The sequence below is a fragment of the Dendropsophus ebraccatus genome, chromosome 3, assembly GCF_027789765.1.
Source record: "Dendropsophus ebraccatus isolate aDenEbr1 chromosome 3, aDenEbr1.pat, whole genome shotgun sequence".
NCBI lineage: Eukaryota > Metazoa > Chordata > Amphibia > Anura > Hylidae > Dendropsophus > Dendropsophus ebraccatus.
The window spans coordinates 171,796,430-171,824,127 of NC_091456.1; the positions used below are offsets into that span (position 1 = coordinate 171,796,430).

The following is a 27,698-nucleotide window of genomic DNA, read 5'->3' on the forward strand; positions in this document are numbered from 1 at the left end:
ATAGGCTTCCCACGTAACCCCAGTCTGTAGTGATCATAGTATCATAGTTGAAAAGGTTAAAAAACTACAACAGTCTTTCAAGTTCAACTTCTAATCCTTCTCTATTGGGTTAAATGATGAGAAGTAACAACTCAGCAACACGTCTATAGACAAGTGTCTCTGGCATGTTTAAAGAGACCGTGTCAGTAGGTTTATGTTGTACCATCTCAGGGTAGCATAAACTACTGACAGAGAATGATGCAGCACTTACATTGTTCTGGGCAGCTGATTCGGAGACATTCCTCTGAATAACATGGACGATAAGTAGTCCTCTCCATTCTGAACGTGAGCATCAGTAATCCTGGATATTTATGAGCACCAGCAAACTCCACCCATGAGCTGCTGATTGGCAGTTATCTATCCTTTTCTGTATATAGGTAGTCAACTGTCAATCAACAGCTGGAGGGCGGGGGTAGTGGTGCGGCACAAATCCCATTCTTCAGCATATTAGGAGAATGGCTGAACAGAATAATGTATGTAATACACCGATCTGTTCAGCATTTATATCACTAGTTTATGCTGCCCTCATTTAAGGCAGCATAAACCTAGTGACAGATTCCCTTCGGTCATTTACTTATGTCATAGCGACCTGTAGGAGACACTATAGAGACACTTTTCATATTCCTTTTGTGAAACATTTTATTGGGGCACTGTTTCTGGGAAACTGGAGTCACAACCAATAATGTGACAATAATAGTATGGGCTTTAGTTGTCACCCCAGTATCTACTTAGTTGGGTCAGGTAATTCTGGCCTTTGTATTACTGGGCCAAAAGTTACCTAGTAAGTAGATAGGTTCCCTCAGTAAGTAGTACCTCAATTAGGTAGGCAGTACCTCTTTTAGGTAGTTACTGAAGGTTCTCCCTGTATGTTCATATGTCCACGCACTAGGTAAGCCCCCTCAGTAAGAAGGTAGTTTCCTCCAAATAGCTTTTCCTAGCTGATAGGCCTCCCATTGGGTAGATAAGTAGGTTCTCTTAAATATATATGTCGACCTAATAGGTAGGTAGTTGTAGGTAGGTAGTCAGCACCTCATTTAGGTAGTTACTGTAATTTCTCCCCATTATGTTCTCATGTCCGCACTGTAGGTAGGTCCCCACAGTAGGAAGTTAGGTTCCCCCAAGTAGGAAGGTAGCTAGCTTTTCGTAGCAGATAGGCCTTCCATTTGGTAGGTACGTGTCCCCAGGCAGGTAGGGACTGTAGGTTCTCTCATATATATATATATATATATATATATATATATATATATATATATATATATATATATATATGTCTATGTAGGCCCCCCCCATTAGGCAGATTTCCCTACTAGGGAAAGTAAATAAATAGGTCTTCTCTCACATAGATGTAGTTTTCCTCAGAAAGTACACTACCGACAGTGTATTGTATAATTCAAATTGTTTTTGTTTATTTTTTTCTTTGCAAATAAATCTATATTTATAAATTTACATTTTTTTTTGCAAAAAAACAAAGAAAAACAAATTAACAGTGGAGGTCAAATAATTGTGATGGCAACTGTAGATAGATAGGAGATAGATAGATAGGAGATAGATAGATAACAGATAGATAGATAGGAGATAGATAGATAGATAGATAGATAGATAGATAGATAGATAGATAGATAGATAGGAGATAGATAGGAGATAGATAGATAGATAGATAGATAGGAGATAGATAGGAGATAGATAGATAGATAGATAGATAGATAGGAGATAGATAGGAGATAGATAGATAGATAGATAGATAGATAGATAGATAGATAGATAGATAGATAGATAGATAGATAGATAGGAGATAGATAGGAGATAGATAGATAGATAGATAGATAGAAGCAATACAGGCCACAGGATCTACATGAAAATGCTGTATACTTAAAAACTGACTACAAAGCTCGGCATATATTATTGAAGACTCTTAATAAAATATTTATTAGTAATTTCACGTTGTATTTCCTATGCACAGGGCGTAAAGAGATCGGATAAAATGTAACTTAAATAAGCAGACATTTACAGATTCGCCGATCAGCATCATCTCACCTGCAGGCAGCGGCTCACTGACCCGGCCTAATAGAGACATGAATAATTCATACCGATCTGTTTACGAGGCAGCGAACCTCCGCACTCTTCACTAGTAATCAACATTCAATTTCAAGGGCATGTCCGCCCATCATATTATTCCAATATTCCTCACCTTGTCTATGTTTACATGCATGGTAAAGAGGATTCTGCCTCTCACACGGTCTCCACTCCAGACATTGATTCCTCCAGACAAGACTGGGTTCTAGCAACTGCACAGATGCAGAGCTATTCATGTATCCATGGCCTCTTGTCTCATTCACTCTCAGGCCTCACCACAGCTACTGGATTTCTGCAAGTCCAATTCACATGAATGGGACAGTCAAAAAATAAAGTGACATAGGTGTTTATGGCTGAGCAGCTGCATGCAAGCCTTATACCACCAAGCACAATGCCAGGTGTCAGATGGAGGGGCGTAAAGCTGCCACTGGAGCAGAGGAGACGTCTACTGTCTAGTGACTTCTGTATCTGGGGTCTGAGTCTGGGTTTGGTGAATGCCAAGAACGTTACCTGCCTGACTGCATTGTGCCAGCTGTACAGTATAGTGGAGGAGGGAGAATGTGGATGCAGTCTGAGGACTGGATACTATGGCTGTATCCATGTTTTCTATGCAGTCCTTGGGCTGCATCCACCTTCTCCAGGCAGCAGGATTTAAATGACGATCGTGAACTTTCGGCAAGTTTGCTCATCTCTAGTTGGAACCCCTTTAAGATCCGATGTTGAGCATTTACCTTTACTGAATGTAATTATTAAAATTTGCATATATTCATAGTAATTGCTGAAGGCCCCACGCCCGCTCCTTCTTTCTACTCACTCACACACACCTGCATTTCTTCCTCGAAAGAATTTCACAATTAACTTTTTTTGCTCCATCGAATTCCCCCGAATGCCGAAGTCTGAAACTTTTAATAGGCAGTAATGAGTAGAAGTTTCTTACCATTTGGTGTCTTAATGTTTGAGGGAGTATGCCGCACACATGGGAAATGTTATCGTCTCCTTCTTTGTATTCATTGCTTGTTGTAGACGTGCAGGAGGGCAGATGTTGCTGAAGAGTCTTTGATTGCAGAATGTAATGAAACTTGTCAGCATAAAGAGCATTTCCCCTTAAAATAAAAAAACAAAATAGTAAATATAAACCATCGAGTCGTTCTCTGTCAATCTGTTAATTTGTGGTTTCTTTGCTACATCTGTTTCTGAAGACGCTCAATGCCAACCAATATGGCTGCCATAGGGAGTAGCGTTTTGGACAAAGAATACAATGTGGATAAAGAGGGGATGTAATCTAGAGGGCTGAATTCATACCCATCCTGTTTATTGTCTTATATCCCTCTAGGTGGTCAAGCATAGTTAATAGGGAAGCTATCAGCAGGTTAGAAGAATCTAAGCCATTGATAGGTCCCTATTGTGCTGGGGATACAGGTAAGTTTCTTATCTTCATCCTAAGCCCGGTTCCGTACTATTAGGAGTCTCATCTTTATGCTAATCAGGTGTTTTGGTGCCCTGGGGGTGGGACTACCAGGTGGAGCACTGGGGATGGCTCCCTTGTTGTGTAAAGCACTTTGAGATGAGTGTGACTACAGTGGGATCGTTCAGAAGTTGAATACCGGTGGCTGAAGAAGTTGGATGCAGCCCTGGGGAGTTTGGGAAAACATGAAAACAGCCATAGGCCATAGGCTGTATCCATGTTTCCCGGACTCCCTAAGGCTGAATCCAACTTCTTCAAATTCAAATGCAGACTGATCATATTTGAGCATGCTCGCCTATATTGGAGGCTAATTTAAGTATCATGGTTGGTGTTGAGGGAGACAGCAAGTTACTGTCAGCATCACTGGCGGTCTCTGTAACATGTGCCAGGCAGGGTGGTTATTTACCAGCTGGTCGGCAACTGGAAAAAGCCACTCTGGGGCATTTATGTGGCATTCCTGATTCCCGATTCAGGAGACTGGGAGAGCTGGATGACAGCCTCTTAGAGAGGTGATTACGTTGGTCTCTCAAAAATAGCTATAACTACAATGTCAAATTATCACCACAAATCACTTGTTTTATGAGCAATTATAGAAAAGTTGACCAGCTAGATGGGAAAAATTGACAACTTGACATCCTTGAACCACTAAGAAGTTTTATACAAGTAATCCTTAAAGGAGGTCCTAAACACCTTCAAGATCCTTCTATATCAATCCTTGTGGGAAGTCTTAAAGTTAAGAGTTTTCTACTTTAATCCTTAAAAAAAGATTCAAAACACCTTTAAGATCCTTCTATATCAATCCTTGAGGGGGTCCTAAATATCCCTGAAGGGCCTTCTTGTTGTGGGAGGTCCTAAACACCAATTAAAAGCCTTCTATATCTATCAGTCCTTATGGGAGTCTTGTATGTATCTCTGTGATAGGTTATAAAACCCTTCAAGACCTTTTCTGTAAATCCTTGTAGGAGGTCCTAAACACCCTCAAGTGCTATTTGCATAAATATAATTTTGAAGTAAACAAAACCAAACAAACATCAAGACCCTTCTGTATCAATTCTTGTGGAAGGTCCAAAAACTTCACAGGAGTCTTCTATGGAAGGTTCTAAACCCCGGAGGAGTCTTGTGGGCATATTCTATATCAGTCTCTGTAGCAGTTTAAAAAACCTTTCTAGATCCTTCTCTATCAATCCTTTAAAGAGGTCACAAACAATCCTCAATGGTATTTTGCATTGGGTGAGCCTAAACACCTTACGAGAGTCTTATATATAAATCTTTGTGGGAGGTGCTAAACACCCCTAAGATCTTTATGTATTAATCACTGCAGTAGGACTTAAACCCCTCAAGTCTCCTGCAAAAATTCTTTGGGGGGGTCCTAAATTCCCTAAAAAAATTCTGTGTGACTCCAGATGGAAGTTTCTAAACACGCCTCATGGGTGTCCGACTTACTAAATTATCAACCATGGTCCTTAATGGGCAAATTTTGTTCAAAAAGTTTACCTTAACTGTTTATTATATATAGCTTTGGCGCAATAAAAAAAAAAAAGAAATTAGCAGGGGTTGTGATCACAAGCAGTTTTGCATTTTTATTTGCAGTTTTCATTTGTTGTTTCTATTTTTATATACTCTATAAGTTTTCTATGTTTAAATCAGTGTTATACATTTGGCCACTAGGTGTGTTTTCCTTCCTGTCAAACTGGGCTCCATGCTCCCTCCGTGCTGATATTTGGTCTTTAATCTGTTCAGAAAAATAGACCAAACACAGGAAGTCCCAGTCCTTTGTGCACTCACAGACATGACTTGGTATTGATTGACAGCAATACCTAAACACGCACAAAGTGGGGCAAGTCTTCACTGCGCATGTGTATAGCTGCTATGCATCCACATTCAGCAGCAGAGAATCCTGGGGGTGCTCGCATTGTATGGTCAGCTCTCCTGTCACACAAAACCAAAACCTCTGCAACCACACAGTGACATTATACTGACTGATTTGTTATATAACAAAGAGCATTGTCTCCTGGTAAGCTGCAGAGCTGATAATAGAGTTAGTAAAAGTTAAAAATATAATTATCCTAAAGTAATTGCCCTCAGGTGATATACAACCTGCATGATGGACAGGTGTCTTTCCTTGTGTGAGTGCACAAAGGACAGGGACTTCCTGTGCTTGGTCTCTTTTTTTGAACAGTAAAAATACCAACTATCGTCACAGAGGCAGCATGATAGTTTGACAGGAAGGGAGACACCTAGTGGTCATATGTATAACTTTGATTTAAACATAGAAAACTTGCTTGTGATCACAACCCTTGTTTTTTGTGGAGAGAACAAAACATTTTCACAACAGGTAGGCTTTAAGGTAATTTATTGTGTCATTTTCTCTAATATAAAGTCCTTTTTTTGGTCCACATTATAAAAAATTGCTCCTCGTTCAGATCTCTTTCCTGCTGCTGAGACTTAATTTACTGAAGTCTCAAGGGAAGGTCTTGTGTCATTGGAAATGTCCTTGTGTGCGGAGTGGCTTCTATAGCACTCGGAAATCATGAAGCATGTTCCCTCTGCACGTTTCACTCCAATATTAAATACTTGACATCCACACTGTTAAATACTCCTTCGGTGAACGTGAAGCAATGATCAGTTTCCTCAGTGTAAAGGATCTAAAAATATCTTTATTCATCAAGACTTAAAAATATTTGCTTAACTTAAGGGCTTGTGTACATAGCAATGTGAAGTGCATAGACCCTGTACATGGCGTCACTATAGGTCTTCGAGGCAATGCTTCTAGGAGAAAACACTTTTGTAATAATTAACCCAATGAAACATGTTTGATTTACAATTTGCCATTTACTATTGAAGGCATACAGAATTCTATTGATGCTATAGTCAAAAGTCTTAGAAGCTAAAGGGGAAATAACATATACGAATAACCCAGCAAGTAATGGGTGGGGGGTTGGGGTGCTATCTTTTATTTGCAATACCTCAAAAGTTATAAACACAGAAAAGGTTCCATGTGATGCACAGTTATTTGACATGTTCAATATGTTGTCCATAGTGCTGAACACAGAGCTGTAGCTGAACACAAAGTGACTTTGGCTGTTTCATTGGTAGCATCCAGTTCCTCTTCGTCAAGTGATACAAATCCAATACACTACTAGTGCTGTGTCCAATAACTGATAGTCTATAAGTAAGCCCAAAAACACAATGTGGGAGATTTTATTATTTTATTTTTTTCATTTTTCAGATATTTGGTCTTTTCTCTGTTGAAAAAGAGACCAAACACAGAAAGTCCCCATCTTTTGTGCACTCACACAAGGAAAGACACCTGTTCATTATGCAGGTTATATATCACCTGAGAGCAATTAACTTCGGATAATTATATTATTAACTTTATGCTATTATCAGCTCTGCAGCTTACCAGAAGACAATGCTCTTTGTTATGTAACAATTCAGTCAGTATAATGTCACTATGTGGTTACTGAGGTATTGGTGCTGTGTGACAGGAGAGCTGACCATACAATGCGAGCGCCCTCAGGATTCTCTGCTTCTGAATATGGATGCAAAGCAGCTATACATATGCACAGTGAAGGGTGACACCTAGTGGCTATATGTTTAATGTTGATTCAATCATAGAAAACTTAAATAAAAAATACTACAAAATTGCAATATGTCTTATTTTTTTCCCCTGACAGTGCCTCTTTTATTCATCCTTTGAATTACAGTCCTTACTTTATCTTATTGAGTTAAAAAACTGCCCAGAATTTGTCAGGACTAAAACTAGTTATTGCCCAGATCCATGAGATTGCTGTTTCAATGTTTAATCTGAGCCATTCATTACTTGTATCAATATAACATATTATCACCCTGAGACGGATTACTTAAAAACTGGAAAGCAAAGAACTAACTGGAGAACAACATAATAACATTGGATATAGAAATCACAAATGATACAACACAAAGACCTATGAGAAAACCCTCCTCCTTATCGAGCAATTACAGATTCCTTCAGGCAATGGAAGGAATGGAACATCTCTGCTGACAGCCTCTGAATCTTTTATAGTAATATAACACAGTCCAGTTTTGCAGCTTTCTAATTGGATTTTAACCAACCCCAAAGCAGATTGTGTAAATTATTCAACCAAACCAGGTTAACCTGCGCTGTGACACTGAATTTTTTAAGTTATAAAGTTTCTTAGTGTACATTGTGTTCCAAGATATAAGTTTGCTGTCAGTGAATGAGGACACTCCTTTACATTCATAGGCAGTTGATCTAGCTAGTCCTGCTCTCAATTAGGAAGTGATACAGTGGTATCCAGTCTAGACAATGCTCTGTGAGCTCTACAGCCTGGACTTCAGACTGATACATTGTACATAGCTAGCCCTGCTCTCAGCTGAGAAGTGATACAATTGTATCCAGTCTAGACAATGCTCTGTGAGCTCTACAGCCTGGACTCCACACTGATACATTGTACATAGCTAGTCCTGCTCTCAGCTGAGAAGTGATACAGTTGTATCCAGTCTAGACAATGCTCTGTGAGCTCTATAGCCTGGACTCCAGACTGATACATTGTACATAGCTAGTCCTGCTCTCAGCTGAGAAGTGATACAATTGTATCCAGTCTAGACAATGCTCTGTGAGCTCTATAGCCTGGACTCCAGACTGATACATTGTACATAGCTAGTCCTGCTCTCAGCTGAGAAGTGATACAGTTGTATCCAGTCTAAACAATGCTCTGTGAGCTCTACAGCCTGGACTCCAGACTGATACATTGTACATAGCTAGTCCTGCTCTCAGCTGAGAAGTGACACAGTTGTATCCAGTCTAGACAATGCTCTGTGAGCTCTACAGCCTGGACTCCAGACTGATACATTGCACATAGCTAGTCCTGCTCTCAGCTGAGAAGTGATACAATTGTATCCAGTCTAGACAATGCTCTGTGAGCTCTACAGCCTGGACTCCAGACTGATACATTGTACATAGCTAGTCCTACTCTCAGCTGAGAAGTGATACAGTTGTATCCAGTCTAGACAATGCTCTGTGAGCTCTACAGCCCGGACTCCAGACTGATACATTGTACATAGCTAGTCCTGCTCTCAGCTGAAAAGTGACACAATCGTTTATAGTGGAGACAATGCTCTGTGAGCTAAATAGCTTTGGTTATAGATTGATACAGTACTCCTAGTTACATAGCTGTATGTGTAAACTCTACACCTCAGCAGCTGCACAGATCTGTTAGTTTTTACAGTTTATCGCCATGTGCAGACGCTGTAAGAGACCGGCCGTTCTGTGACACGACCAGGTCACGGAACAGCCAGTCTCTGAAAAGATCATTTAGTGCGGCAGAGTTCTGATGCGGGCGCATACATGCACACTATGGAGCGTGCAGCCGGAGCCGTTCGCTCTATACTGTGCACTGACATGGTTTTCTGCGGCTTCTATTCAAAGATTAGCGGACGCAGAAAACTCACATGTCAGTTGTTTGTGGTGTTGCTAGAGATCCCGGCCGGAGCGTATACACTCCGGTCGGGATTCCATAGACAAGAAGGTAACAACGGCCATGGTTTTACGAAAATATCCGTATTGTGAACATAGCCTATCAGTGTATCCAGGCTATTTAAACCCATAATGGGGTAATTGGCAGCCATGTCAGAGGTTGGACATCTACAGAGGGAGAAGTCAATAACAGATGCTGCACAAAAGTGGTGGAAACACTTCTAAGAACACTGTCATCTCTCCTCACTTCAGAGAAGATTGTCTCCAGATCAGATAGCTCACAAAATCTTTGAACAGGGAACATTTAGCCGCGTCTCAGAAAAAGGTGACAAGAGCCACGGACATTCAAAGACATGAAAGACATGAAGGACCATTAAGGCGATGCGAGGAGCCGCAGTCACGGACAAGACAAGGGGCAAACTATAGTCGGCCAAGTTACAAAGTTACAAAAAAGGACAATGTGCTTGCAGCCTTTGTGCACATATATAGGAGACATGATGTGCTCCGGGTCATTGATGCAGCTCATGTTCATACAAGTGACTAGAGCGTCACAGTTGCTCCATGTTCCTCATATTTAGGTGGCTTCACATATGTCCCACAGGTTGTATCAGGTAATATACAATTGTATTCAGTGTTTGTCTATCTGTAGCAAGACACCTATTCCCGATAGTCCAGAGGTCAGGGGTCATGCCTCATCTCAGCCTCAGACAAGGGTAGCTGGGTGCAACACATGCAGCTTATTGTATCCAATTCTTCATGGTTCTAGATAGCCGGATATATGTGATCCTGACCTTATGAAGTAATCATTGTTTAACCCCTTCATGACCAATGGTCATTGATGCACTGATTTCCAGGTCACACTGAAGCAGTGTTCTCCTCCTTGCTGTCTAAGAGCCATAATGCTTTTATTTTTCCATCTATAGGGCTGGTTGGGGGCTCGATTTTAGTGCCATGATCTATAGTTTTTTTGGTGTATCATATTGGTGCAAATGGAAATTTTTAAATAACTTTTTACTATTTTGTTCTGATATATAATAAAAATTAAAAAAAAATCAGCAATACTGGTGTTTTTTCCTCTCTTTTTGTGTTAGGTCGTTCGCTGTGCGAGAGCAATATTGTATTATGTTATATTTTAATAGATCGGACTATTCCGCACGCTACAATACCAAATATGGTTATTTTTATTTATTTACTTATTTTTATTTGTATAATGTTTCCAATTAAACTTTTATTGGGGAGAGGCATTTTTTTTTATTTTTTATTTACACTTTATAAGTCTCTCCAAGGGACTTATATAAGCAACTAATAGATTGCATATACTTGTAATTGCTATGCCATTGCATAGCATTTATTGGTTTTGTTGGAGCTCTTCTCATAGGGTCTGCCTGAGGTAGACTCGATAAGATGATGGCCAATCTGACAAGACAGAGGTACAGAGGTTACTTTTCCACCTCTCAGGAAAATTGATCGGGACCCCCGCAGTCACTGTGGGGCTTCTGATCAATCAGTGACAAGTACTTCTCCTGTTGTGGTACTCGGACAGTAGTTGAAATAGCCCGTGACCCCAATTCTGTGGTGTATGGCTAGGGATGTTAGTGTTGTGACGTCAGTGCTAGTTCAGCACACAGGTGTGATGTTTGTACCTGTTTTGCATATGGCTGGTAGTGTTCCCCAAATGGTCAGTAACCTGCCGGGTTGTTGCAGGTCTATTAGGCTCTTGTCACAGCAGTCCTGAGGGGCAACTAACCTACCCAGACTGTTGGTACAGCCACCCACAGAAGGAGGAAAAATAACCCAAAGTGAGCAGTGGTGTGTGTATAGGTGCAGTTGTGGATAGAAGATGACAGAGTCCTGGTAGTATGAAAATATAACAGATTTACTGTAAGACTTCTCAAAACAACAGTACACGTTTTCACAAGTAAATAAACCTTGGTGCGCTAGAGTGCTTGACCTTTGTGCTTGGAAGGAGGTGCTTAAGAAAAGTAAGAGAGAGGTAGTTGTTGCAGTGCTTGTAGAGTAGAGGAGTTTGCCAGAGGAGTCCTAACCCAGTGTAGCTATGTACTCTGCTGGAACCTGGAGATATTTTCCATAGTGAAGTGTTACTTTTACTAGCGTATAAACTGTGTCTGACCAGACTGTGAGAATAAAGGGCCTTGAGTAAGTTCTTTCAGCTGGGGATTTGAAAAGACATACCTCCTGCTTCATGCAGTGTTTTCTTCCTATTTCTTACAGGGTTTTGAGAAGAGAATGGTGCCTCAGCAATGGCCCTGGAGCTCCTGGCGTGGTCTGGGGTGTTCCTTGGTTGCTGCTCTCCCTCACTGTTGTTTGGCATTGCATAATAGGACTAGTTGCTTGCTTAGAGGAAATCTTTGTCTTTATCTGCATTTGAGCTTGGTTCCTGCCAAGGGTCCTGGCATCAGCCAGGCCCTGGTTTAACTACAGCAGGAACTGTTGTCTTTTGTGTCCTCTCTCTGTGAGAATCTGACTAGAACTGAACTGCACTTCCTCCCACACAGAGTTAATTCCTCCTACAGGGGGGTAAGTGTGTGTAGGAGAAAGAAGAAAGATGATAAGTAGAAAAGAGAAGGGCACCTCCTATTGCTCAGCATAAAACACCTGATACAAAATCCTTAACCCATTACTGACTTCAGCAGTGCAATACATATACATACAGAATACTGACACCTACTGGGGAAACATATTATCCTTCATCCACCACTTTAAACTAAGGGAAAAAGGGCTTTTTGACAGGTGAACAGGAGAAAGAAAAACACCTGTGGTGGGACACCACACTGTCACTGACTCCCTTAAACGCTGCAATCGCTATAGAATGTGTCATTTGAAGGGTAAATGGCAGGAGCTGCCAGAACAGCTAATTCCCACTGTGATAACAGTGAGGAGACTCCTAAATGTTTTTTTTTTTTTTTTGCATTATACGAAGTGTCAGCTTATTATCTGGCTTAGTGGCCTGAACAAAAACAGCAAATTTCAGATTTTTTTTAGATCGGTTCTACCTGTTACCCCCAATCGGATTGAACATTCCTATCTGAGATTTTCTGTGTTTGTCCGCATGGAGCAGTTGATTAAAGTAAATGCAGCAAATAATGAAATGTTTGCTGTGATGATGGCGTGAGCGCCATTTACAGAGTGAGTTCTTTATTCTCCTTGTCTAAAACCATTAGAGCTAATATTTATATGACGGGAATAGACAGACGTCGCGGACGACACGACGCGTAATTACCTTTATCAAACATAAATATACATCTTCTTAGAAGAGCAATTAAGAGTTTTATAGAGCGACGGTTGTAATTATACGGGAGACGCTGCTGCTCACTCCAGTCAGTCAACAATCCCCGGTCTATCGGTATTATTATAGCCACAGAGGAAAAATTATCAAGTTCCAGCTATTCTAGTGGGAAGCTTTGTTTTAACCGTTTAGGATCAAACACTTTTTGCCCCTCAACACCAAGTGGATTTCCAATTTATGGAGATACATGAGTAACTTGGATTAAGAGCGTTTTGCAAGAAGAGCTCACAGTTTTTCAAAATTGTAACTTGGTTTAAGAGCATTGCTTTGGTGTAAGAGCTCCCTGTACTGGGTGGGAGGGCGAATGGGGAAGGGGCATGGTCTGTAAAGCGTGGTCTACAGCACTGTACTCTGAACAAGGAAGTCTCCCTCACCTTCCAAATCATAGCAGTTCCACTTCAGACTGGAGCTTACATCAGGAGACAGGACTGCGGAGGTAATCTCTTCATAGCTGTAACTAGAGATGAGCGAACCGGGTTCGGTTTCGAGTCCATCCGAACCCGAAAGTTCAGCATTTGATTAGCAGTGGCTGCTGAACTTAGATAAAGCCCTAAGGCTATGTGGAAAACATGGATATAGTCATTGGCTGTATCCATGTTTTTTACAAACAACCTTAGAGCTTTATCCAAGTTCAGCAGCCACCGCTAATTAAATGCCGAACGATCGGGTTCGGATGGACTCCAACACGAACCCAGTTCGCTCATCTCTAGCTGTAACCCCTCTCTACCCGGACAGAGAGTGCTGCTATACTGTGCTCAACCTATACCCTGCTCATTGTTTCCTGCAGTCACTGTAATAATCCCTTGTGTTTCCCATCCTCTCTATTCCTACTATAATGTGCCTGCACTCACACTCAGCTATACACACTGCTGCTATCATGTGCCTGCACTCACACTCAGCTATACACACTGCTGCTATCATGTGCCTGCACTCACATTCAGCCATTCACAATGCTGTAGAGAAAAGTTTATGTCACTGTCCTCCTGCACAGCTGTGATTCTCACTTGTAATCCCATCGCATCAATAACCCCCTTCTCACCCCCCATGCTGTTTGTAGTTCTGTAAATGATCCCTCAGCACAGTGCCAGCCTGTTAGTCCAGTGCACTTTCTTCAGCACATTGTTTGCTCCTTTAACATTTCAGGAGGAAAGGATTTTTTTGCTAGTTCTACCAATACTAGTTCTACTTGTGCTAGTTTTACTTATTCTACCCACTTTACTATATTCTACCCCACTGTGTATTCAAGGGTTAATTTTTGGTTTTGGTTCACAGCTATCAATCCATTTATATACAGCACTGGTTTCAGTCTGGTTTCCCCCTGATGAGACAAACTAATTATTTCTTGTTGTTTAACACTTGCCCTGGCAATATTGGCTTGATGCCTGGATTTCTATCGGTCAGGTATGTGCTGCCGACCTGCCAGGGTTTATTGCAGACATGATTCTATAATATATGGTTATACATTTATAACGTTAACCCACTAAAGTTATGTAACACCTATTAACCTTATTAGCACATTGTTTCTTGTATATGTGCACTACATGGTAGGAGGTTTGTTTTATGTCATAGCGTCCTATTAGACTAAGTGATTAGACAGAACGATTATCACTTAAATTCAAATGATATAACAATTTTTTACATGATCATCTTTCCGTGTAATGGAGCCCATAGAGATGCATGAAGTTTAGGGGGTATATACAAGCTGGATGGATGTGACTATTAGGGGTTCACCAAAACATTGCAATAGAATTGTAGAAGTGTTTGGATCTGGAGCTACTCCTAACTCCTGGTGATATATATTCAGATTGCTGTAGGATGGTTACAAGTAAATCTTGTTGCTTTATTACTTTTTTGTAACTTTTTGCTTCGTATTTTGCTTTATCACTGACTGGGTTTATCTAGTATCGATTTTTTGGTATTTTGCTGGGGGCGCAGTAAAAATAGAAAAATAAGGGATACTTACCCTCCTCAGTCCCTTTCAGCTCCCATTCCAATGCCTTTTTCTTACCACTTACTTCTACTTACCAGACAAAATGTCTCAGTAGAATGTTACCACTAAGCCTTTGACTGACTGAGGCGGACAACTATATGTGTTGACTTCGCTGTTATGTGTAAACCTATATTTGCAGCCTTTGAATCCACCCAGACTGATCTTTTATAATTGTCAGCCACATTCGGCTGTTGTTATTGTTGTTAGTTGTTCTCAAGCTCCGGTAAAAAGAGTAAGGCCTCATTCACAGCTCCATAGTTCTGCAGCTGCGGACAGAACTTAGGACCAATACATTTCAATGCCCTGTCCACACATCTGTACATGTGTACGGCACAGTGATTTCTGTCTCAAAATAAAGGAGAGGTCCTAGTGTGGATAACTGTGGCCTGCACTATGGACTGGTGAATGAGGCCTTAAAGGGGTTATCCAGAATTTAAAAAAATATCCAGAATTTAAACAAAAAAATCAGATATGTTTTCACAAAAACAGACCCACACCCGTCCTCAGGTTGTGTGTGGTATTATACTTCAGTTCCATGTACATCAATAGAAGACAAGAGGAGGAGAGCAGCCATGTTTTTATAGGCCTGGATAACTGCTTCAAGCATATTCTCACATGGTATTTGTCCCATGTGTCGTACTTCTTGAACCCCTTACATACCACCTGCCTGAGTACCCTCTAACTTCATGCAGGGCCGGATTAAGGTTGGTGGAGGCCCCGGGCGACAATCCCCCCCCCCCCCCCCCAAAAAAAAAAAATATATAGATAAACTATACCGCAATCTATACAGATGGCTGCTTACTGTAGGTGACTTAGCACAGACCCCTCCTCGCTCCTGGCTGTATGGATCAGCATCCTCTTCTGTTATGCACGTGGCCACTAGAGGCTGCAGTACAGGGGAAGATGCAAGGCCCTAGAGACAGGAGCAGAGGGGGGGGGGTGGACTAAGTATCAGAGTGTATTCCCACATTGTGTTTGTGTTAATAACGCAATGTGAGAACACAGCACTTTCTGCGCGCTGTTGCCCACTGTGTTAGGGCCCTATTACATGGCCTGATATCCTGGGTAAGCAGCACCGTTCTGCTAGGGTTCGAGCTGGTGGGGGCCCCTAAGTGGTGGAGGCCCCGGGGCATGTGCCCCTGGTGCCCTCCCTTTAATCCGGCCCTGCCTTCATGGCAGCAGTATTCCATACTAAGGAGGCCACTGTTTGTTTTAGAATAACTTCTTGGCCTTTTCTATGCGGGGAGGATCAGTCAAAAGTTAGGGACCGCAAAAGGAAGATTGAACTGTTAATGCAGTTTACTACTAGATGGGGGTATCAAAGCCATCCAGTGTACATATAATCCTTTTTATCATCGGCACACTGCACCATTCCAGATCAGAGCTTATTAAATCTACCCAAGATACCCCAGAATATACTCATTATAGCATCTGGGAAAACTTGTTCAGTAAATTTATGACACCATGTCTGATGATGAACATATGGCACAAAACCAAGTCCTCGTACACCTACGTTAGATAAAAATAGTATAATTGCTTGAATGGAAAAAAAAAAGTGTTAATATTTTTGATACCTAGCGATTAGGTGAAGAAAGCTTAAAAATGGTTTTCTTCCTAGATTCTGAAGGAATTTACCAGTTCTATTCGATATAAGCCAGGTAAAATGGTTATTACATTTTATAGAGTTGGGTAGTTTCTCAAAAAAATAAAATGTATTCCAAAATTTCAAAGTCAAAGTTGAACGGTTCCTACTCACACTTTCCAAACAGCAGATGGGTCCCTCTAAATGATATGCAATGAGCATTGTCACTGCCAAACATAATAACTATGGAGGTGTACACCAAGGCTGCTGCTTCAGGGTTCGCTGATTTGTTGGATGCTCAGACTGTTCTGTCAGTTGCCTTACATATAGTGCTGTAAAGTGACAAAATATAACATGAAATTTTAACATAGCCAGATATCAATTAAATGGCTTAATTTTAGTAATTTCGATATTTGATTGAACTATATTTTTTTAATTGTTATAAAACAGTTTTGAAATTTTGTCGTTTTCAGTCTGGCCACTTATCTCAACTGTGTTATACTTGTAGGGCTTGCCATGTTGAAGGGGTTGGCCACTTTATAGTAAAATAGGTCAGTACAAAGTGTTAGTAAGTTTGCTCACTGTATATACTGACAGCAGCTCCCTGTGTACCTCATAGAGCTAAAATCAGACTCCCCCTCACCAGGCTGGGCTGCCCTGCTCTGTTTTGTTTCAGTCCATAAAATGGCTGACATGGAGGAGCATGTGACCATGCCCTGTCCCCTGTGTCCTCCATAGACATATACAGGCTGAGTGGTGGACACTGGGGGGGGGGGGGGGGGGGGGGGGGGGGGGGGCTGGTCACATGCTCCTCCATGTAAGCAATCTTATGGACAGACTTACCACAGAGCAGGGCAGCCCAGCCTGGAGGAGGGGAGTCTGATATTAGCTCTATTAGGTACACAGAGAGCTGCTGTCAGTATATACAGTAAGTACACTTACTAATACTGTACACTGAGCAATTTTACTATAACGTGGCCAACCCCTTTAAATAGTATAGTATGATGTACCCATACGTCATGATGTCAGGACATCACACAGAAAGAAACAAAAAGGATCAAAACAAACATTTCTTTTTGGAACACAAACATCTATCAGCAATTGCAGATTTCCCTGGTAGTCTAGGATTAATACCTGGTAGTCTAGGCCATATCAGGGATGTATTTTATTTTCTAAATGTCTAAAGGTAAAAAAAAAATGGTCAGAATTTGGTGCTCAAGGTTATTTTTTTTCTCCTTATGGTCTTGAGTGAAATAAAGACACTATAGACTTTACCAAGCACACACTTTACCACTTCTCTTTACTTAAAAATATCATACATATTTTATTATGTTTGATGATTGAAACCAGATCAGATATAGAAACTTTTCTTGTAAATTTTAGATACTTTTTAGGTACTTAAAGGGGTATGGCCTTAGCTTAAGATGTGCCAGACTTTTTTTATTATATAGAAATCAGGGGAGGTATAGTATAACTAGTGATGTATAACTATGACAGGAACAAAGCTTGAGTAGCCCTGCAGTTCCAGACTAAACCATTGGTGGCAGCAGAGGGGCAGTGTTGTCCCTTACTGCTGGCACTCAATATATAAAAAAATACGGCAGACTTATCAAACAGCATGCATGATACACTTTGATAAATCTTGCGCACTTGTAGCCTAGGTTCACACTTTCTAAGAATTAGAGAGTTTTAGTAAATCTGGGCCATGTGGCTCTTGTATTACTAATTTAAGAAAGCTGAGTTAATGTAAATCAGATCTTCAGAAAAAAGGAAAAAAAAAGATTCTTTTTTTTTTTTTTTTAAATAAATGAATTAATTGAAGTAGAAAACTGTCAGCTCCGCCAGATAACAGATGTGTCTATTCTTAACACCAATCTCTAATTAAATGTGAAAAATGATACCGTGTCAGGAATGGCAGATTTCCCGTTAGCGAGGTAATATTACAAGACAGGAAGGAACCGCAAATGCTTAGATTTAAATGAAAGCTAAACGGATAGGAAAAGGTGAGACACGAGCGAGACCTTGATTTGTGACAAACCGATGACACGAGCTGAGAAAGTCATCTAAAGAGAGGGAAAAATAACACCATTCGGAGGGATACAAAGTGACACAGTGATTTGGAGACGTTTACCTGAGAAGCGGAAATCTATTTCCTCCTTTCTGGTTTTTGTTGACACAAATTTAAGCGCCCTTAAGGGAAATGCTACAAATTCAATGAACGCGGGAGGGGGGGGGGGGGGTTCACCGCCGCTTCAAAATTAAAGACAAAGAAGAGTTTTCTGTCAGGAATGTTGTGTTATTTAATGCAATTGCTTTCTCCGGTGGAATAACATGCCCGCGGGTCCAGCGGCTAAAACTGTTAGCGAGGAGACGCCGCATCGAAAGGTGACTTTTATTTTGTCGTCGCTCGGGGTTCTTAGATCTGATTTGGAGACAAAAATGAAAAAGAATCAAAAGAAAATCCGAATAGAAAATATTACTGATAGCTTCAAAGCTTTTTATGTGCGTATAGTGCGTATCTTTAAACATAGAGCATGAAGCTCTTGGGCCCCAATACATGATCTTTAACAGGGCCCCCAACTACCATGTACCAGTCATAATACCGGTGACTTCTAATGTGGAAGAGGGGCTTTTGGGCCCAATATAGAGCAGGGTTTTGATGCAACTTTTACTTGTACCCCTCTAGTCTCTTTGCTGTTGCATGGTGAAAGAGTTCTCCACTGTACATGGGTGCAAACAATCGCTAGGCTCTAGTCCTGATCGGCATCATTCAGCACTAAAAGGGGACTCATATGCTATACCTACAGGTCCGGACTGCCTAGAAGAAATGAAATATGCTGAGGATGTCTCTATTCCACGGATGTGCACCCATTCGCTCTGCGTAGTCTTGATTTTCGTAACATATTTGACTCTTTTGACCATAGTCATAGATGAAGATTAACAACGGGCGCTCATAGTACATATTCCCATTGGGAGATTTTTCTGCCTCAATCCCTATGGTGTGATGTAGGTAAATGGAAAGAATATACTTACTGAGCCTATTACACGGCTCGATAATCATGCACCTGTATATATATATAAATATATTATTGTATATATATATATATTGGTGGTTCAGAAGTAGGTGGACAGTATGTGTAATAGGGTTATGAAGTGGGAGATTTATCAAACATGCTGTAAAGTGAAACTGGCTCAGTTGCCCCTCGCAACCAGATTCCACTTTTTATCCCACACAGACTCTTTGGAAAATGAAAGGTGGAATTTGAAAGGGGCAACTGAGCCAGTTTTACAGATAAATATTCCCCACATGTTATGTGCAGCCCTTGCCCTAGTGTACAATAATAAACCTATACCTCTCTGGGCTCCACTGGTGGCTGCGGAGCAGAAGTGAGAAGGACACCGGGGAGCGTGGACAGGTATGTAAAGGTTTATTATTTTTTTACACAGTCATCATCCGGTGGGCGCCCATCACTATTACATGTAGCTTGGCGCGCCCAATGGCCAATGATTTTTAGGCTGGAATGAATTACAACGATCCATTTCATCAGCTGATCATTGTCTTTATTACTTGCCTAAGGGCCTTATTACATGGAGCGATAATCTGCCGAATTGGCCTGATTTGGCAGATTATCGCTCCGTGTAATAAGGCCCTTAGGCTGTGTTCACATGTTCAGGTTTTTTTTTGCTACATTTGAATACAAAGCCAGAGTTGGAATTAAAAAGAGGTGAAGTTTTAGTTTTTCCTCTATACATATCCTCTATTCATGATCTGTTCAAGGCTTTGTATTCAATCAATTTAATTAAAAAGCTGAATCTATCTATCTATCAGAGGTTATTTAATCCAGTGGGTTGAGAGCCTTTTTTTTTCAGTCTCTATCACACCTGCAATATCACCTTCTGCCTTGTGCTTTATATGAGCAGCTGCCTTCTCCTTATATTAGCATATACCACCCACAGAAATCCTACAGAGGAGGCAACGTGGAATTTATGAGGCGCTGTCCTCTTCTTTTATTAGAGACACATAAATAAATAATAGGGATCTACAAGCGGCGCTGCGTTACTATTGTATTAATTCACATATTCATTCAGCAGTTCTTCATTCACTCGCTTATTGATCTCTCTCCCGCTCACTTGCATAAACCTTAATTTAATAAGCAATTTACGAGGAAGCCATCGAGACGCAGAGCACAGCGGGGAGATCAATAATGGCCGTATAATCTCCCCTATTTAATATTATATAACTACCACAAAGGAATAATGGACGCTACATACAGCAGAATAAATTCTAAGATTGGAAAATAATACATCTTCTACCAAGCAGGCCGCAGAATAATGGCACTATAGAGTATATTTATTTTCAGGGCCATGGGCCATCTATCTATCTATCTATCTATCTATCTATCTATCAAGAATTGCAGAAAACCGCAACACTCAGAAAATTAAAAAAACGGTGTGATTTATTTTACCCAAAATCTGCGTTTCGCTCTAACACTAAGAGCTTTATCATACTTGTGGTCCTTCAAGTGCAGAGCGCTGTGCAGCTACCTTTTCTGATTTGAAGGAGTGCTGCTGGATTTTTTCCTATCTATCTATCTATCTATCTATCTATCTATCTATCTATCTATCTGTGGTGTCCCACCACTGGTGTTTTGTCTCTCCTGTGAACCTGTCAAAAAAGCCTTTTTTCTCTCAGGTTAAAGTGGTGAGGAAGTATTCTAAAGTTTCACCACTAGGTGATAGTATTTTATATTTATATGTGTTGCACTGCTGAAGGTAGTTGTGGGTAAATGTTTTATCTATGCCATGTGTTTATTGCTGCCCAACAAGAGGTGCACTCCTCTTTTAACCTTTTAGCTTTCTCCTGCACACACGCATCCCCACCACTCACAGGCAGGCATACGGAGGCCCCTGTAGGAGGAGTTTACACTGGTGGAGGAAGTGCAGATTAGTTTTAGTCTTCTTCATAATCTCACAGAGGAAGGACACAAAAAGCCACTGTTCCTGCAGTAGTTCAGCCAGGACCCCTGTCAGGGACAGAGTCATTCAAGTTTAGTTGAGTCTAGTCACCTAAGTGTATAAATGCAGCAAGAGACAACCAGTTCTTTTATCACTACTACTATACCTATTATGTAGTGCTAAGCACACACAAGGAGAGGTAACCAAGGAACACCCTGACCCACGCCAGGAACACGTCTACAAAGAGCAGGGCAGTATCCTGACTACAGAGGAACTAGCCTCGATAGGACAAAGCAGCCAGTACCAAAGGCCTACGTATCCTATCGTGCAGTGCAGGTAACTGAGACACCTTTGACACCTAGCGACGCCCAGATAACCACAGCTGGGGCTTGTACTACCCTACTGGGAGGGGTTCTACGATGCCAGGGGTCAGAAAGTGGTCAGACCAAACTCTACACAAGTACAAGTAACAATTCACTATTGAGGATATCTCCAGGTTGTGGCAGAGTATATTGCTACACTTGGTTGTGGCTCCTCTGGCCAACTCCTCTCCTCTACTCTACTCTACAAGCACAAAAGTCAAGCACTGTGTGTAAAGATTTATCTACTTGTGTATTGTTATATTGAAGAACCTGACAGTAAAGCTGTTTTATTTTTATACAACTGGGACTCTGTCATCCTCTGTTTGCACCAGCACCGATACACATACAACCGCGCACATTGGGTTAATTTTCCCCTTTCTGTGGGTGGCGGTATCGACAGTTCGGGTGGGTGAGTTGCCACTCAGGACTGCTGTGACAAGAGCCCAAGGGACCCATCACAACCTGGCAGGTTACCAACAATTTGGGGAACACAGCCAGCCACACTCTATAAAGCAGGTACCAACATCACACCTGTGTGCTGGACAAGCACTGGCGTCACAACTATAACATCACTGGCTGAGCTGGCGCAAATACCATAAGTGCACCATAGAATAAGAGTCCAGAGCACTACATATCTATCTATCGCAATCATTTTCCCCCTCGCCACATACTATTCAATTACATTTTTGACAAATTACATATAAATTAGAAATAAAGCAATGTATTACCGCAATGTGATTGGCACCTGCTTCAGTAAAGTAATAGTTTTCTACGCTCATACATTATATATAATACAAACCTATAGCTGTGTGACAGAGAGCTAGGCTGACAAATGACCCGGCCAGGGATCGGGTGCAGCGTTTCTTCGTAGGAGGCTTCAATTAACATTTCCATTGTATGCTAGCTAAAAGAATATATTAGGGTGCCTTCACACCTACCGGATTCACAGCGGATCTCACTTCTGCAGATTCGAAGCGAGAACCGCTGCGGATCCGGTAGCAATTCACCCCTATGATAGCACATATTAGCAGCGGGATTAACATCCCGCTGTGAATATGTGCTTTAACTCCCTGGTGCCCGCAGCCCCGCCGTCGCATCCCCCCATCCCCGGCGGTGGCATATCCCCCCCATCCCGGCCACATCCCCCCCATCAGCCCATCTCCGGCCCGCCGCCGCGAGTATACATTACCTGCTCGGTGGCGCGGCTGCAGTGAGGCTCCCGGCTACCTCACTGCAGCCGCGCCGCCGAGCAGGTACTGTATGCTCTCGGCGGTGGAATGCGGGCGGCGGTGGGCTGATGGGGGGATGTGGCCGGGAAGGGGGGATGCGACGGCGGGGCTGCGGGCACCAGGGAGTTAAAGCACATATTCACAGCGGGATGTTAATCCCGCTGCGAATATGTGCTATCATAGGGGTAAACTGATACCGGATCCGCAGCGCTTCTCGCTTCGAATCCGCAGAAGTGAGATCCGCTGTGGATCCGGTAGGTGTGAAGGCACCCTTAAATGGATTTAATGGATTTCTCTCCATGGGATCTTGATACAACCTTTCACTTCACACAACCCGATGTGTTGGTTTTTGAGTAACTTGTGCAATGTGTGAGTCTTACAGCTGTATGATTGGTGCCATAGGCCGGGTTCATGAAAGGAGATTGTGCCATTGTCCTCCGCCACAGAAACCGTACAATAAAACCAAGGGAAAGTCTTGTGTGTGATCTGAAATGTTTTCCATTCATTTGATCTATGGCCTCATGTAGGTGGCTGTAATAAGGGTGAATTTCATTGCCTGCTTTATGGTTGCAAGTCCTGGCCTAAGCACAGGTCAGATCACCAAGGTTAAAAACATAATAGTCCAAGTAAAATCTATCAGTGTGATGGTCCTTCTGGTAACTAGGAGCCAGAGGCAATGCTCTGAACATAGAGTGACCCATTGTTATATGCTTTTACCAAAGGCTGACCAAATATATGGTGCCTTAAGGCCGTATTACACAGCACGACCAGTCAGGTCATGCTCTCTGCCTGTGTTATTACACACACAGATAGTGAGCGGGAGGAGTGGAGGGGGGTGCCGGAAGTAGCGGAAGCGGGCCGCCAGGATGATTCTTAGATGGTTCGTGAAGTCCATTGAAGTCAGTGGCGATCTGCTATCGTTATCGTGATTTCTCAACATGTTAAAAGATAACGATTAGCCGATATTGTGCATGGTTTTTTAACATGAGCTATTACAGCAAATCATTATTGGCTGGAATGTCTGGAAATTTGCCAAGTACGGCCGATGATCGTTTGGTGTAAATGGCCCTTAGCCTGAGTTTACTTTACTATGCAGTGCTCTACCCTGATACTGTACCTATACACAGTGCCCTAACCACAGTTCCCCTTTATGCAGTGTTATAAACCAAAGAGTACCCCACACATAGTGCTCCTGCCATAGACTACCCTATCATACAGTGCTCCAGCCATCGACTACCTTGTCATACAGTGCTCCAGCCATAGACTACCCTATCATACAGTGCTCCAGCCATCGACTACCTTGTCATACAGTGCTCCAGCCATAGACTACCCTATCATACAGTGCTCCAGCCATAGACTACCCTATCATACAGTGCTCCAGCCATCGACTACCTTATCATACAGTGCTCCAGCCATAGACTACCCTATCATACAGTGCTCCAGCCATCGACTACCTTATCATACAGTGCTCCAGCCATCGACTACCTTATCATACAGTGCTCCAGCCATAGACTACCCTATCATACAGTGCTCCAGCCATAGACTACCCTATCATACAGTGCTCCAGCCATCGACTACCTTATCATACAGTGCTCCAGCCATAGACTACCCTATCATACAGTGCTCCAGCCATCAACTACCTTATCATACAGTGCTCCAGCCATAGACTACCCTATCATACAGTGCTCCAGCCATAGACTACCCTATCATACAGTGCTCCAGCCATCGACTACCTTATCATACAGTGCTCCAGCCATAGACTACCCTATCATACAGTGCTCCAGCCATAGACTACCTTATCATACAGTGCTCCAGCCATAGACTACCCTATCATACAGTGCTCCAGCCATAGACTACCCTATCATACAGTGCTCCAGCCATCGACTACCTTATCATACAGTGCTCCAGCCATAGACTACCCTATCATACAGTGCTCCAGCCATCGACTACCTTATCATACAGTGCTCCAGCCATAGACTACCCTATCATACAGTGCTCCAGCCATAGACTACCCTATCATACAGTGCTCCAGCCATCGACTACCTTATCATACAGTGCTCCAGCCATAGACTACCCTATCATACAGTGCTCCAGCCATAGACTACCTTATCATACAGTGCTCCAGCCATAGACTACCCTATCATACAGTGCTCCAGCCATAGACTACCCTATCATACAGTGCTCCAGCCATCGACTACCTTATCATACAGTGCTCCAGCCATAGACTACCCTATCATACAGTGCTCCAGCCATCGACTACCTTATCATACAGTGCTCCAGCCATAGACTACTCCACACATAGTGCTCCAGCCATAGACTACCCTATCATACAGTGCTCCAGCCTGATACCACCCCAGTATGCAGTGCTCCAGCATACTGCATACAATAAGACCTAGTAGAGGTTTTGCTGAATTGCTAAATATAAGGCCTCCCCCAAAATTAAGACCTAGCAAAGTTTTTTTTGTTTGGAAGCATGTCCACCGAACAGAACACCAGGGCATGCAGCTATGATTCTTTTTAACCTGCCATTGTCCCTTACCTTCATCATGTAGAGCAGCTGCATGCAGGACATGAAGGAAAAGACACTGTCTGTGGTTATCCCGTTGTCTGCCACCATACAGTACGCTGCCCCAGCTGTGCTGTATAAGTGTGTTGTGGTGAGCTCCCCCTGGTGGCCAGAAGCCACCATACCATACATTCTGTCCCTGCTGTGCATGTCAAATGTGAATTCTTCTTTAAAATAAAACATCCCCTGAAAATAAGACCTAGCGCATCTTTGGGAGCAAAAATTAATATAAGATACTGTCCTGGGGAACATGGCAAACATGGGTACCATGTGTATATTAATATGAGAATTTTTGGGCTAAAACTGTTGCAATGTTGCTTTATAGTTTTACTAGACAGTCTAGTGTCAGCTACATCTATGGATATCTTATATATAGTCTATTAATACTGTAAACTTGAACTTTTGGAAATTATTGTTACAATTTTTCCTTTTACTTTCCTACCTTGTTTTTTTTTTTTTTAACTTACCAATTCATTTAGCCCAAGGAAAGATGTGAGTCTATTAAAAATAGAAGCGAGGCAACAGAAATCCGATGTTTGCATTCACTTTAAACACTTGCAACGCTTGTTTAATTTCTGCTCAGTTGTCAGATTCGCTTTAGCTTGTTTGTGCTCCATTAAACCCACTTATCTGTACAGTAGCCTGTGGCGAATCTACACTGTATTATAAACTTCCCTGTTTTGTTGGAGAGAGGTGAAAAATAAAATGCCCGTGAAAAAACGGCTACACGACTGGCTAAATGCGGCACAAACACCCTTTCAATCATTGCTAATAAAGTTGTTTTAGGGGGTTTCTAAACCTGAATAGCTCCAGAGCTCCATCAGATCCAGACCCTCAACTATGGGGTAATGTTCTGGTCCCTGCAATGCCCCAAAAAATAATCTAAAGAACCACTCTGGATGGCACAATTACATCTATAGCACCCTTGTTGACCTACAAAGGATGCAAGATGGACACTTGGCTGGTTCCCAGATCTAAACAAGACTCTGGGGGAGGTGGAACCAGAATACAAGAAGATAGATCAATGGTGAGGTTGCCAGGGGCAAGGACAATACAGGTTGAATTGCTATGTACTTGGATGGTCTGCTTGGCATCCCCAGCATTAGACAAGTGAAGGACACATTGATGGAGCCTGGATAGATAAATGTTATGAGTAGATTTGAGCAATCTTTGCGCACGCCCGGGTTCATCCATACCCGAACATGCAGTATTTCCATTGGCAGTGGCTGCTGAAATTGGATGCATCTCTAGGGAGTCTTGGAAAACATGGATAGAGCCATAGGCTGCTTGAAGTTCCCTCAACTCAGGTAATGAGCTGACCTGCCTCGGCTCCTGTGGTGTCTTCCTTACAGTGCCTCAGTAACCCACACTGATACTAACAGGGCTGGACATTTTAGGTGAGATAGACTGCTCAATTGGAGTGGAGGGATGCTATACCAGGCTTGACACCGGCATCCTGGTGTTCTGACCTCTGCCTTCTGTCCTTGTAGAAACGCATAGTTGCTGTGAAACGGACATTGCCTTGTTGTGCTCTGTAGTAATTCTGACATTTTGGGATATGGTGAGTGCCACTCTTTATTTTTCTCTGTCATTGCTGATAAGTTTAATACATCTCTTTCCAATTGGAAAAGTTGGGTAACAACCCATTTGGTGTTTGTCAAGGTGGCTATAATGGTTACCATTTACCTTTCTTAGTAACAGATATACCTAAGATATGGCTGCCAGAACTTTATCTTCACAATATAAAACATCCCCATCCTCATGGGTCCCGCATCTCTTATCTCTGGCAGGATTCACTCATGTTCCCCCTTTCTCTTCTTTTCTCCAGACTATATAGGTGTATATCCATAAGTCTTTCCTGATGTTTTGTGCTTCAGACTATCAACCATTTTTGTAACCCATCTTTTTGTATCCTTTTTGTAGGTGAGGTCTCCAGAAGTGGACACAGTATTCAAGATGTGATGTCACTAGAGATCTATACAGCGGGATCACCATCTCCCCCTTTTCCTACAGGTTATACCTCTAGCTATACAGCCCAGCATACCATTATATATATATATATATATATATATATATATATATATATATACAGCCCAGCATACCATTATATATACAGCCCAGCATACCATTATATATATATATATATACAGCCCAGCATACCAATATATATATATATATATATATATATATACAGCCCAGCATACCATTATATATATACAGCCCAGCATACCATTATATATATATATATATATATACAGCCCAGCATACCAATATATATATATATATATATATATATATATATACAGCCCAGCATACCATTATATATACAGCCCAGCATACCATTATATATATACAGCACAGCATACCATTATTTATATACAGCACAGCATACCATTATTTATATACAGCCCAGCATACCATTATATATATACAGCCCAGCATACCATTATATATATACAGCCCAGCATACCATTATATATATATATATATATATATATATACAGCCCAGCATACCAATATATATATATATATATATATATATATATATATACAGCCCAGCATACCATTATATATATACAGCCCAGCATACCATTATATATACAGCCCAGCATACCATTATATATATACAGCCCAGCATACCATTATATAT

At 41.7% G+C, this 27,698-nt stretch overlaps 1 protein-coding gene across 1 annotated transcript in view; it reads right to left on the reverse strand.

Moving 5' to 3' along the window:
* MEX3C (mex-3 RNA binding family member C) overlaps positions 1-27,698 on the reverse strand; it is a 114,718-nt gene that overhangs the window by 19,729 nt on the left and 67,291 nt on the right. Inside the window, exons 2-3 of the mRNA XM_069963147.1 lie at positions 3,050-3,215; positions 2,228-2,404 (exon numbers count right to left, since the gene is read on the reverse strand). Of these exons, the coding sequence (XP_069819248.1) occupies positions 2,228-2,348 (121 nt within the window). The 5' untranslated portion in view covers positions 2,349-2,404; positions 3,050-3,215. The remainder of the gene's footprint in view (positions 1-2,227; positions 2,405-3,049; positions 3,216-27,698) is intronic.